General features: G+C 39.9%; 1 protein-coding gene across 1 annotated transcript in view; it reads right to left on the minus strand.

Moving 5' to 3' along the window:
• The window catches only part of LOC126248008 (2-hydroxyacyl-CoA lyase 2-like), a 101,378-nt gene that overhangs the window by 17,738 nt on the left and 70,626 nt on the right, over positions 1-13,014 (minus strand). The window contains exons 6-7 of the mRNA XM_049948590.1: positions 9,609-9,709; positions 2,953-3,281 (exon numbers count right to left, since the gene is read on the minus strand). Of these exons, the coding sequence (XP_049804547.1) occupies positions 2,953-3,281; positions 9,609-9,709 (430 nt within the window). The remainder of the gene's footprint in view (positions 1-2,952; positions 3,282-9,608; positions 9,710-13,014) is intronic.

Here is a 13,014-nt window from a genome sequence, read left to right on the forward strand (position 1 = left end):
TAAAAGGAATGCACTGCAGGCAACTTAACATAATTAGTAAAAATTTTATAAAATAGAAATTTCAACATATGGAAAGAAGAAAATTTAAATCTTTTTTGTCCCACATTGACACAGGGTCGGCATGGCTAATTTGAGGGGTGACTAAATGTCCTTCCTGTCATCACCCCATAACTCCCCCCCCCCCCCCCCTTCTCCCCAGGACGGAATACATGTACCTCAACTGTCTGTGAGTAGTGTTATTCATGTGAAAGTGCGCAAAATTTTTGACATGTTTTCAAATTATCTATCTGAGGTAGGACTTGAATACCAGCCTGATACCCAAGAAACCACATCCAGGCTGGCCAGCACATACCCCTTGTCATCACCCCACCAAATAGATTTGATCCTTGGCGGGCTCACTTCCCCATCCCAGAACCAGTGCTTTAACACACACTGTTATCTGGGGAGGAGGGGGGGGGGGAGGTGTTGCCTTTTCAAAGGAATCATCCCAGTATTTGCCTAAAATGATTAAGGGAAAACATGGAAAACATCATTCACATTGACCAGATGATGTTTCAAACCTACACCACTCAAATGAGAATCCAGTGCCTTAACCACTGCAACAGGTAACTCTCCAATACCACAGAAATAGGGGTGCACTGATCTCACTTACACCTGAAAGTATCTGCACCTTATTCCTGTGGATTATCTGTGTTTCCCTTTGTAGTGAACTGAATGACTTCCTTTCTTTTTACCACCTTTATGGATGTAAATTGGGTTCTGCGAGACACAATGAACATTAGTTGTCTCATTTATGTGTCCTGTTCCCTTACTTTTTAATTGTCACCCGATATGGAATGTTTGTTTAAGAAGTATGATACCCCACAATTACATGTCACTATTTACACAGTCACAGTTTCTATACATCCTCATCTGTCATTGGCACTAAGTGAGATGTTCATCAGTAATACTGATTAATTAGCATCAGAACTGAATGAAAAGTAATGCCTATGGTACAAAGTTTTTATGTGAAAACTCTTCAAGTGTTTTATTTAAAACAAACATTATTAACAGTTTACGTCTTTGTTCTTCATGTCTACATATTTACAGCCCTCTGCCACTAGAGGGCACCAAATGGTAGTAAGTAACATGACAGTGTGTAATGTAACTATGTCAGTGCATAAGAAACAGAATGCTGTAATCAAGTTTCAAATCGAAAGAGTTCATCTACGCATGGAGCACCCTCTCCTTCAGCACGACACTGCCAATCCACATACGAGTGCTGCGACATCTGCAACAATGTGACACCTTGGGTTCACTGTTGTGGATCAACCATCATACAGTCCTGACTAAGACCCATCCAATTTTCATAAATTTCCTACACATAAAGAACACCTTCAAGGACTTCACTTTGATAATGACAAAGTGGTGCAAGAAGAGATGAGATTGTGGCTCCATCAGCAATGTTAAATATTCTACAGTGACGGTATCAAAAAAATGGTCTCTTACTGGGAGAAATGCATTCATTGCCAGGGTGAATACACTGAGATATAAATATGAAGACATGAAGGATACAGATGTAGAATGTAAATAATGTTTGTTTTATTTAAAAAGCTTCAACAGTTTTACATACAACATTTTGAGGCATTACTTTCCAGCATGCTCTTATAAATCCACACCTGGAAGACGACAACAGGACAACTAGGGGAGCGGCCTTAATAGTGTATCTTTTGGCATCCTCTATGCCTTTCCCAGTGTTTTCAAATTTGGTTGCTGAAGGTGAAATAGTTATAACATACATTTGAGTGATTGAGGTCATGCGAACAGGTTTCTCTGTGGACATAGGAAGAACAATTGATCAAGATGGAGAACCTGAGGTCAACTGAGCTCTTTCTGGAGACAGAAGTTAATGTCACTTGTGAATAGAAGAAGCAGAAAAAGACTGTGTCACAGAAATTTATTTTATGAAGTTATATGAACATTAATGAGTGGGAATGTTAACTTCTCGGGAGTGATTAAGTCACTTCAGTTAGGCTACAACAATCAAGTTGTGGTGTCACCGCCAGACACCACACTTGCTAGGTGGTAGCTTAAATCGGCCGCGGTCCATTAGTACATGTCGGACCCGCGTGTCGCCACTGTCAGGATCGCAGACCGAGCGCCACCACAAGGCAGGTCTCGAGAGACGTACTAGCACTCGCCCCAGTTGTACGACGACTTTGCTAGCGACTACACTGACGAAGCCTTTCTCTCATTTGCCGAGAGACAGTTAGAATAGCCTTCAGCTAAGTCCATGGCTACGACCTAGCAAGGCGCCATTTGTAACATTGCATGTATCTCAAGATAGTCTCACTTGTATCATCAAGAATGCTGTATACATATAAGGATTAAAAGTTAAGTATATTCCATAGCTACGTTCTTTTCTTTATTGCATTCATTACGAATCCTGTTCCAGACTTCGCGCCAGTCGGCGAGTGTGTACGTGTGCCCTTTCGGCTACCCGTCACTGTGGACTGGCTGCCTTGTCAGTCCACTACACAAGTAATTAAGACAATTACTAGTATATAATATTCTGAGAAAAAAGGTAGTCAAACAAGGACAGAGTGTTATGCTGGTGGTAGTACATGAATGATCATTAGCTGAAAGAAGCAGAGGACTACTGCTGGGAAGTCTCTAGCAGTAATTCAGATAATGTATGGTGGGTTGTTTAAACATACTGCTGGCCTTGGGAATCCAGTATTGCTAGAACAACAAGCAGACATATAAATGACCTTATGTAATGTTACAATAACTTTTCAGTATCATAATAACCAATGTTAGTGGCAAATGGTAACTGTAGTAATAACCTTTTTAGTAAAGGGTTACTTTGAGTCAGTTAGTGGAGAAATTAGGAAAACAACCAATATTGTATAAGAAAATGCATTCATAGTAAATACTAGTGACACATACAATGTAGTCACCATTTAAGTGTACCTTATAAAGTTGTTCACGGCTCCTGTTGACAGCAATGATTTTAGCTGTGCGAGGCAGTGCTCGACCGTACTTCAAACGAAAATCACAGACTGTGCCCACAAGAAGAATGAGGTCAGCCCTGCGAAGTGCCCCTGAACGATTATGACGGAGCTGTAGTGGGCTTTCTTTGCCAAGTAGGCCTCGTGCCATTCCACCAAGGAAGCATGGCACTCCCAGCCTCTCAACAGCTTTGCGAACTGATTCAGCAGATACTGGTGGCAACGTCACCTGGCTGCCAAGTACCAGCAATGGTTTTCGGGAACAAGACAGCAGCTCAACTGCTTTCTGAACTGATTTTTGTAGAAGAAAAAAAATAATTTTAGCAAAATTTACAATTCACAAGGTGTTCCCTTAAAACTATTTTCCACAAGAATTATGATAACAAAAGGAACTATTAATGAGAATGCAGGCTTTCTCGGCGAATCTCAATGATAAAATCTTCTCGGGTTGACAGCCGAGTCAATGTGTTCTCCAGCATCGTTTCAGTAAGTTTCTTACTTGCCATCTTCAAGCGAAGTGTCGGGTTCACATCTTGTCCGAATCTTTATAGCCGCTGGACCACGGGCTTCTCTGCATCCTCGGCACTGGTTGGGCCAATCAAGCGCGAGTGGAATATGCGCAGCAGCGCGTGGTGGTGTGGAGAGGAGCCATGGGTGACTGGTCATGGCGTCTCGTCTCAGTGCGGCCTGTTTATTCCACCTTCCGCCACTGACCTGCCTCCATCGGTGTGCTCTTGTCTTATTCTTGATAATGTTGTGTTCCATGTGATGCTGAGTAGGAAGCCACTATCTCGATTGACCAGATTATCACTGACCCGTATCTTCACTGCCTCTTTAATAATAGAGTCCTAGAAACCTTTCGCTCTACACAGTCTCTTGGTTTCTTCAAACAGAAACGTGTGTTCTTCACTCAGGCTGTGCTCCGCTACCATGGATTTTTGTTTTTGTCCAAGGTGATTGCTTCTCACATGTTGACAGATGCGCTGTGTTATGCAACGCTGCATGTGTCCAATATATTGTTTCCCACATTCACAGGAAATGCTATAGACACACGGTGTTCTTAGACCCCAAGATGTCCTTCATTGAGCCCAACATATTTTTGATTTTTGCTGGAGGATAGAAGATGGATTTTATCTTATTCTTCTCCAGTATCCTGGCAATCTTGTTCTTCTCCAGTATCCTGGCAATCTTGGCCGTGGGCTGAACAGCATACACGAGAACATCAAGTTCACAATGGAATTGGAAGAAAATGGGTGTCTACCCTTCCTTGATATCCTAATAAAGAAGAAAACGGACGGTACACTGGAATACTCGGTCTACCAAAAGAAAACACACACAGATCTGTACCTCAACGCCAACACCTGCCATCTCCCAGCACAACGGAAATCCGTGCTCTCTACCCTTGTCCACAGAGCTCATGATATATGCGACAAGGACAGTTTACCTACTGAGATTCAGCACCTGAAGCAAACATTCCAGAAGAAGGGATACACCGAAATGCAGATTAGACATGCTCTCAAGATGAGCAAGAAGAAGAAGGAGGAGGAGGAGGATCTACAGGAAGAAGAGAACAACAAAGGTATGGTGTTCCTCCTGTATGCAGTGCCACTCATGGCCAAGATTGGCAGTATAGTGGAGAAGTACAAGATAAAATCCATCTTCCATCTACCAGCAAAAATCAGAAACATGCTGGGCTCAATGAAGGACCACTTGGGTCTAAGAACACCAGGTGTCTATAGCATTTCCTGTGAATGTGGAAAACAATAAATTGGACAGATGCAGCGTCGCATAACACAACGCATCTCTGAACATGTGAGAAGCGTTCGCCTTGAGCAAAAAGAAAAATCCACAGTAGCAGAGCACAGCCTCAGTGAAGAACACATGTTTCAGATTGAAGAAACCAAGAGACTGTGTAGAGCGAAAGGTTTCTGGGACTCTATTATTAAAGAGGTAGTAGAGATACGGGTCAGTGATAATCTGGTCAATCAGGATAGTGACTTCCAACTCAGCATCGCATGGAACACAACAATATCAAGAATAAGACAAGAGTGCACCAATGGAGGCAGGTCAGTGGCGGCAGATGAAATAAACAGGCCACACTGAGATGAGATGCCAGGACCCGTCACCCACAGCTCCCTCCCACCACATTCTGCCGCACAGATTCCACCTGCGCCTGATTGGCCCAACCGGTGCCGAGGATGCAGAGAAGCCCGTGGTCCAGCGACTATAAAGATTCAGACAAGACGTGAACCTGACACTTCGCCTGAAGATGGCAAGTAAGAAACTTGCTGAAGCACTGGAGAACAACGCATTTACTCGGCTGGCAATGCGAGAAGATTTTATCAAAAATAACTATTTTTGAAACAAAACATTTTATCCTATATAATCTGCTTAAAATACTGTATGTTGTGTGGTTTTGTTCAGTAGGCTTGGTATTTGAGGTAATGTGGTAAATATTATACTTATGTCAATTTATCACATCATTGTTATACAATAAGTACTAGCCTTTTCCCCACAGCTTCACTCGCATATGCACTGGAACATATACTGCACATATCTCCTCCTCCCCCCTCTCCCCGTCCATCTTTTCCTCCCTCTGTGTCTCTATGCACCTCATCCTCCCACCTCTACCTGTCCATCTCCTTATCCCCACTCTCCCTGTCTCTCTATCTCCTCCTCCACCCTCTCTTTTCCATCCCCTCCAATTATATCTTCCTCCTGTCTCTGCTTGTGTGTGTATTCAACACATATACTGCATGCATCTCCTACTCCCCCCTCTCTGTGTCCACATCTTCCTCCTCTGTCCACCTCCATCTGTCCAACACCACCTCCCCACTATCTCTTTCTCTCCATCTCCTCCACTGCTCTCTTTGTCCATCTTCTCCACCTCCTCTCTCCTACCATATCTTCCTCCTCCTACCTCTGTCCATATCCTTCTCCCCCCTCTTCCACCTGTGTTCTACTACTGTGCACCTTCCACTAACCTCCTGCATCCCTCCTTCCTCCCCCTCTCTCTGTCCATCTCCTCTTCCTCCCTCTCTCTCTGTTGATCTCTTCCTCTCCCCACTCTCCCTATCCATTTCCCCCTGCCCCTCTCCCTACCCACCTCCTCCTCCTGCTCTCTCTATCAATCTCCACCACCCCTCTCCCTATCCTCCTCCTCCTCCTCCTCCTCCTCTGCCTCCTCCTCCTCCTCCTCTCCCTATCCATTTCCTCCTCTCCCCCTCTCTGTCCATCCCCTCCTGCCCACTCTCTGCCCATTCCCTACTGCCACCTCTCTGACCATCCCCTCCTGCCCCCCCTTCTCCACCCATTCACCCTCCTTTGCCCCCTCTCTCTGTCTATCCCCTCTTCTAGTCATCTCAACCTTCCACCAGTCACACTCATCTAGACATGCACTCGCTACAAAACAGGTTGATAAAGCAGGTCAATAGTACAACAACACAACACGCCCGTCGTGTAGGACAGGGGCTGTATAATTGTTTTTCGCCCGTGTCTCCATTCCTATGGGAGTTAGGAGGCTTTTTACAGCTCTATTGTCCAAGAGAAGAAGTCTAAGCTAACATTCCTTGAATTCACTAGCTAACTGAAGTAACATCAGGCAAATTTGTCCAGTGTTTTGAAAGAATGCTTCCTACAAGGTCAGGTGATTAGATTTTTTTAAGGCACACTGTATAAGATGAATATCAGTGACAGTTTACTGTCCCTGAAGATATTTTGAAGATACCACAACAACTGGTTAAAAATAAGGACTATTTCAGAAATATGAGGATGGACTGGAGCTCTATAGCTTGTGCCCTTTGTTTACTCGTTTGATGTCAGTAGATATGTCCATAGTTACTCGGTACCCAAACTTTGGACAAGCTAGAAATTGAGTAAAATTTTGGTTTATCCTGGCCGCAAACCAAGAAAATTTCTACATAATAAAAGGACAATAAATAAATTAGGATCTCAGGAATTACAGTTCTTTGGATTTGTAAATGAACAGGGTGAGTCAAAAGTCATAGCACACCCTGTTATGTCAAAAACCACGCACAAATGGGAAAACTTGAATATTCCAATAGGGTATGGATGAGGTGGTCTATCTTTTATTGTATGTAACGAACATGGGTGCCATCTTGAAAGTAGTCATCTTGAATCTAAGTCCATTTTCTGACAAGTTCACTCCTTAAACAGATTTAAAATAGAAGTTATGGTTCAATAGTTACAATACTTTTTTCTGTTGCAGGTAACTGAAGATAGCTTTGACCAAGGAGGAGAGAACTGATGCCTGGAGAATGGAGTTTCCATGTCAGAGCAACAGATTTTAACAACCGGCACCCAGAAAGACCTCCAGTTTCACATAACACTGTCAGGTACTTCATTTCCAAATTCTGAGAAACTTGAACTGTGGTTCGTCCAACAAGTGCTAGTGATGAGACAACTTCAACAATTGTTTTGGTGTCCTTTGTGAAGAGCCCACACCACAACACACGACGTTTGTCAGTAAAATGTGGAATCAGCCGAACACTGATCATGTGAATCTTCATGCTGATCAGTGGCATCCATTCAAGATTCAGCTATTCCAGCATCTAGCAGAGGTTGACCCAGACAGACATATGCAGCTTTGCACGTGGGCCCTAGGCAAGTTCAACAAGATCTCTCTTTTGTACAAGGTATTTTGTTCAGTGTTGAGGCAAACTTTTTTGTCAATGGTGAAGTCAACCACGACAACCACAGATACTGGAGTGATCAGACTCTACACTGTATAGAACCTTTCAAGGCAGATGGTGATGTAAAGGTTATAAAGTAGTGGGGAATAGGGGGCACCCATGTAATTGAACCCATTTTCAATGACCAGAACCTAAATGTGCAATACTACCTGGAAATGCTGCAAGAAGTGGTGGTTCCCTTAGTTCTGAATGAAGATGGGAGCTATCTCTCTTACTTTCAACAAGATGGAGCTCCATCACACTACAGAGCAGTTGTTCATCAATAGTTTGATGGTTATTTTCCTGGTCATTGGATTGGCTGTTGTGGTTATGTGGAATCGCCACCCAGATCAATGACTGCACACCACTTGACTTTTATCTTTGGAGTCATTTAAAGCAACTCCCATGTCCAGAGAAAATAAGAAACAGACACCATCACGAGCAGTGCACTGAAGAAGCATGTGCCAGCATTTCTGCAGAAATCTTTCTGTGAGAGCATGATGATTGAACTGAGCACCTTCAAATGTATGTTGACTGAGAGGGACACCATTCTGAACACATTAAATGACTGTCCTTTATGGAGAACAGTCCAGCCTGTAATTCCAACCAAAATGTGTTGTAACTTTTGAACCACAACTGCTACTTTGAACCTGTTTGCCGGAAGGAACTTGTCAGGAAATGCTGATGTTATCTGATATATGACACAACCCCTTTCCCATTTAAAATAATGGCTAATTTCAAGATGGCACACAAGTTTGGTACATACTGTAAAAGATAGACCATCTCATACATACCTACTGGAATATTCATGTTTCCCCATTTCTGCATGGTTTTTGACATAACAAGGTGTACTGTGCAACTTTTGATTCACCCAATGCAGCTAAATCAAATATTATGTACAGAGTCTTCAAAGTAGTGTTATAGCAAAAACCATACAAAATTTTGAATATGAATAAATAGCATTTGCAGCTGTATACAGCTAATGTCAAACAGTTATGAAGATGGAGCGTTTATGAAGGCTTGGAAGTTAGACACTCATGAAGATAGGAAAGTTAGACACACACAGTAGCATAATGAAACAGAGCTAGTGTTGAAAGAAAAACTTTGAAGCACTAGATGATATCAGAGTTCAGAAATTTGCATTTTACCATGCCCAAGAACTGTAGATAAGTACAGTACTCAGATGACAAAAGTATAATTTACCAGAAAGACTGCAAATCATTATATGAACTGAAGATAATGATTTATTTTGAAACAACACAGTAACATAATTAAATTACAGTAAGTTCATGTTAACAGCTTGCAATTTGACCATAACTGGAAACAAAACCAATTTTGTTATAAGGAGACAACTATGAACATTGAGTATCAGTCTATGGTATCAAATAAACTACCTCACAGTTTTCCATGTGTAATCAAGTACAGCAGATGAATCTAAACTCATCTATATGATGAGGAAAAAAATGTAAGTTTCCACATTTGATTCAAAAGCCCCAAACAGATGCTGGAGGCTGGAGGCAACATTTTGATGTAATCAGCATAAAATTTGGAGAGACCATAACAGTGTAGACTAGCATGTTGATAGTAGTATGACACATTAATGCCAGCAAAAATCTGTCCTTCATTGTTGTAAATAATTCTGATACCAAAAATGTAAATTATAAATCATTTTTCCATTGCTGTGAAATTTACATCCTGGCACACACACACACACACACACACACCAAAAAGGAGAAATCACAAAACTTTTATACAGAGATATATCAAATACATAATTTCCAAGCAACAGCAGAAAAATGGAAAAAAAAGACATAAAAGCATAATTCCTGATTAGCTTCTATTAGGAATTTCAACCAAAAAAAAATCTGGATACACAAATGTTTAGTAAAGAGGAAAAATTAAATTAACAACAGAAACAACAACATACTCTCAGAATCTTGTGGAAGAGGAATGTTTAGTTTTAGTGGTGTAACTTCACGAGGTTCCCACGCACCAGCAAATATGTTGTCCAAGTAATTATTTAGATACCTAAAAAAAGGAAACTGAAAATTAGTAACAAACAAGACATGCCAACAAAGTGCATTCATGACCCTGCACAAGCAACCAGGGCAGTCCCAAATCTTATAACCGCACAGCATTAAGGCATAAGACAATTTAAGACAGCAAGTGTTAACTCTGCTTATGTACAATAAGAAGGCCTTTAATAAAAGATTTCAGACAAAAGGAAGAGTGTTTCCAAGCCACAGCAGCTCAACAAAAGACGAAATAGTTTAGTCTTATTTTCAAAGCTTTAAATGTTGTTCATCAATTTAATAGAAATTTACAAACTACATTCCTCTTAAAACACTAATTCAATGCAAAAAAATTCTGATATATAACCCAAGTTCTTAATTTTGGGCATAGGGAAGCCTAAAATAGGAATAATTACATCAGGGTTACCTAAAATAATATACAACTCAATCTAGCCCCACTAAATTCCAGTTAAGTAATATCACATGTCCACTGCAAATTTATAAAGCACCACTGCAAAATGAATGGAACAGAGGTTTTGCAACATACCCTACTCAAAAAAGCAATAAAAAGAGTCTTGGTCATCAGTAACAGAATACATATAAATATTTGACACCTTCCATAATGTTCATAAATTTCTCAGATGAAGTAATCTCACACAGCAATGTTTGATCTTGGAACACTTCATAGAACTTTTCACATTTCATGATCCATTTTTTCCTTGGAAGCAGCAAGATACTCACTGTCTCAGCAATTTCTCTTAATTTCTTCAATAGTTTCGCACTGTTCCAAACTTTATGGAATATGGGGAACAAATTTTTTGATACTACAGAAGACTTACAAATTTATGAATTTTTCATTTGCATCACAAAAAGATACACATATATCCCTTACTCCATAAATACAACTGTGTACAGAGGTCCAATGGCTCAAAACCAACTTCTGATTTTTGTTTCTAGCACTGTGTCAATTTCCTTCATCAGTATTTATAGTATGCACTTCCAATGACAAATGTTCTTTAGCCAAACGCATTCAGCTACCTAAACTATTCTTCCTTCTGATGATACATTATAAGCTGGTTTCTTACAAACTTTCCAGGTCTCACACCATAATACATTTCATACTAAAAAAAAAAAAGGGAATGATGATACTCAAAACTTGTAAAATGATTATATTTAATTTTTTCAAAAGCAATAATCTTAATTCCACAATTTCTGCAAAGCCACAGATGTTACGCAATTCTAAGATGTCAAATGTGCACTCACTGAAGTGTCCACTAATTTTCAGTTAAAGATATTCAGTATATACAATTGAATAGGAGGTCTGCACCATTTGTTCTTCATAGCAAACATTCACACAAACCATATTCTCATTTCTTTCTTGTCATTATTTTTTATGTAAAAATAAAATTGGTCAAAAAGCAACAACTTCGATTAATTTTTCTTGTCAGTTGCTCGTGGCATTTTAAAACACTGACTTAAATGTAAAATTTCCAAACACACAGAGTTTATCAGTTGCAAATCTGTCAATCGTAAACTCTGTTACTAACCTTCTCCTCAGAAAATGACTGAAAAAGTTGGACCATTACTGATTAGATAACAATGACTCTGTATTTCATAACACTAAATCAGTCACTACACTCTCAGTAATGGAATGTTGATGATCTTATAGGTTTACCTCACAGGCAACATCAAAATGTTTACTTATTGGCTGAATATGAAATATGTCAAAGGTACCAATGATATCACAAAATTCAATTCACACTCTCCAGAACTATGATAGTAACAGTCCCAATATTACAACTACCACAAAATAAATAAACAATAAATTACTTACAGTACTTGTGGTTAATATGAACTACTTTCAAGAATTAAGGTGTCAATTTCTGAGGCTTTTCCGGTATGACTGATAGAATGTATATTTTAAGTTGTCCACTCAAGGTAAAAAAACTCTGTACTCACATTTCTCATGTGGGGTGAGTGATGGCGTAAAAAGTGGTCACTTCTTAGACTACTTCAAATCTGTTAGATACTTTACGTAACATGCCGCTGTTTATGTCAGAGTTCGACTGTTGGCACCTGTTAATCCCCTTGAAGTGCACTTGTTTTCTGGTGGCTTTGCTGGCATTCTGTGACCCATATATCCCCACAGGCTCTTTGCTCTGACAGTTGAGCTGGCTGGTGAGATCTTAATAAACTGTGTTCCAAACAAGTATTGATTAAACTGAAATCACTATCAATGGTCATTAAGCTTTCTAAAATCATTATTTGACTGATACATCTTAATCAGGTTGACTCAAAAGTTTAGTACTTGCATCATTGCACTGGTCTTGCCCTATCTATTTCAAGATTACACTTCAGGCAGTCAAGACTGAAATGTATTTTTACAGAAACTAGTTGAGCATAAACTAAACAAGAGGGCCTTGATTTTTTTATTTGTTGGTCTTGATCTATTTCACTGGTCCTATTGATTTTCCTCACAATACCCACTTGAAGTGTTAGGCTGTGTAGTCATTCCTTTAGAAAATTATATGTAATTCTTTAGCATGGTCGTTCAGACCTAATAATGTGTAAGCTCGAAGGACCTGGGTTATTGGTGTGACTGTTTATGTCCTTATAAAATTTCTGCCAATAACTGGAACTCAAATTTTAGTAATTCCCTTCCAATAATAACTTACATTATATATCGCCAGCTACATAAAAAGAAATATTAAGATTTAAAAAACAATTAATGTTAAATAACTACCATTGTCTGAGTAAATCATCACTCAACAGCAGGTGAAGGGAGAAAGTTAGAGTAGAAAATGCAGGATGACAGATTCCAAATCATCATAGGATTTATTTTTCATTTTCTCTGGATAAAACATAGCAGACAGCTACATTTAATAATGGGCAATACATTTACATAAACCACCAGAGTCGTGATTTATCACTTATAGTTATAAATTATTAGGTTGGCGCATAAGTTCAAAGTGTTTTTGTTTTGCATGCGGGCATTCCAGTTGCTATGGGTTTATTTATTGATTGTCATTTTTTATTTGTAGTTCACAGTTGCTATTTGAGTTTACACATTGCCATTTTGTCATCTGGATACAGAGCAGAGGTGTGGATGCTAGAAAATGGACTAGCAAGTGGAGAAATCAGATATTTCCAACATATTCTTCTGTTTGAGTTCAATAGAGAGGTGACAGCAGCTGAGGCAGCCAGAAACATTTATGCCTTGTATGTGGACACAGCTGTTGGACAGAGCACAGCATGGTTTCCTCGTTTTAAGGAGGATTATTTTGACATTACTGATTTTCCAAATCCAGGAAGACCTTTGGG

The sequence above is a fragment of the Schistocerca nitens genome, chromosome 3, assembly GCF_023898315.1.
Source record: "Schistocerca nitens isolate TAMUIC-IGC-003100 chromosome 3, iqSchNite1.1, whole genome shotgun sequence".
NCBI lineage: Eukaryota > Metazoa > Arthropoda > Insecta > Orthoptera > Acrididae > Schistocerca > Schistocerca nitens.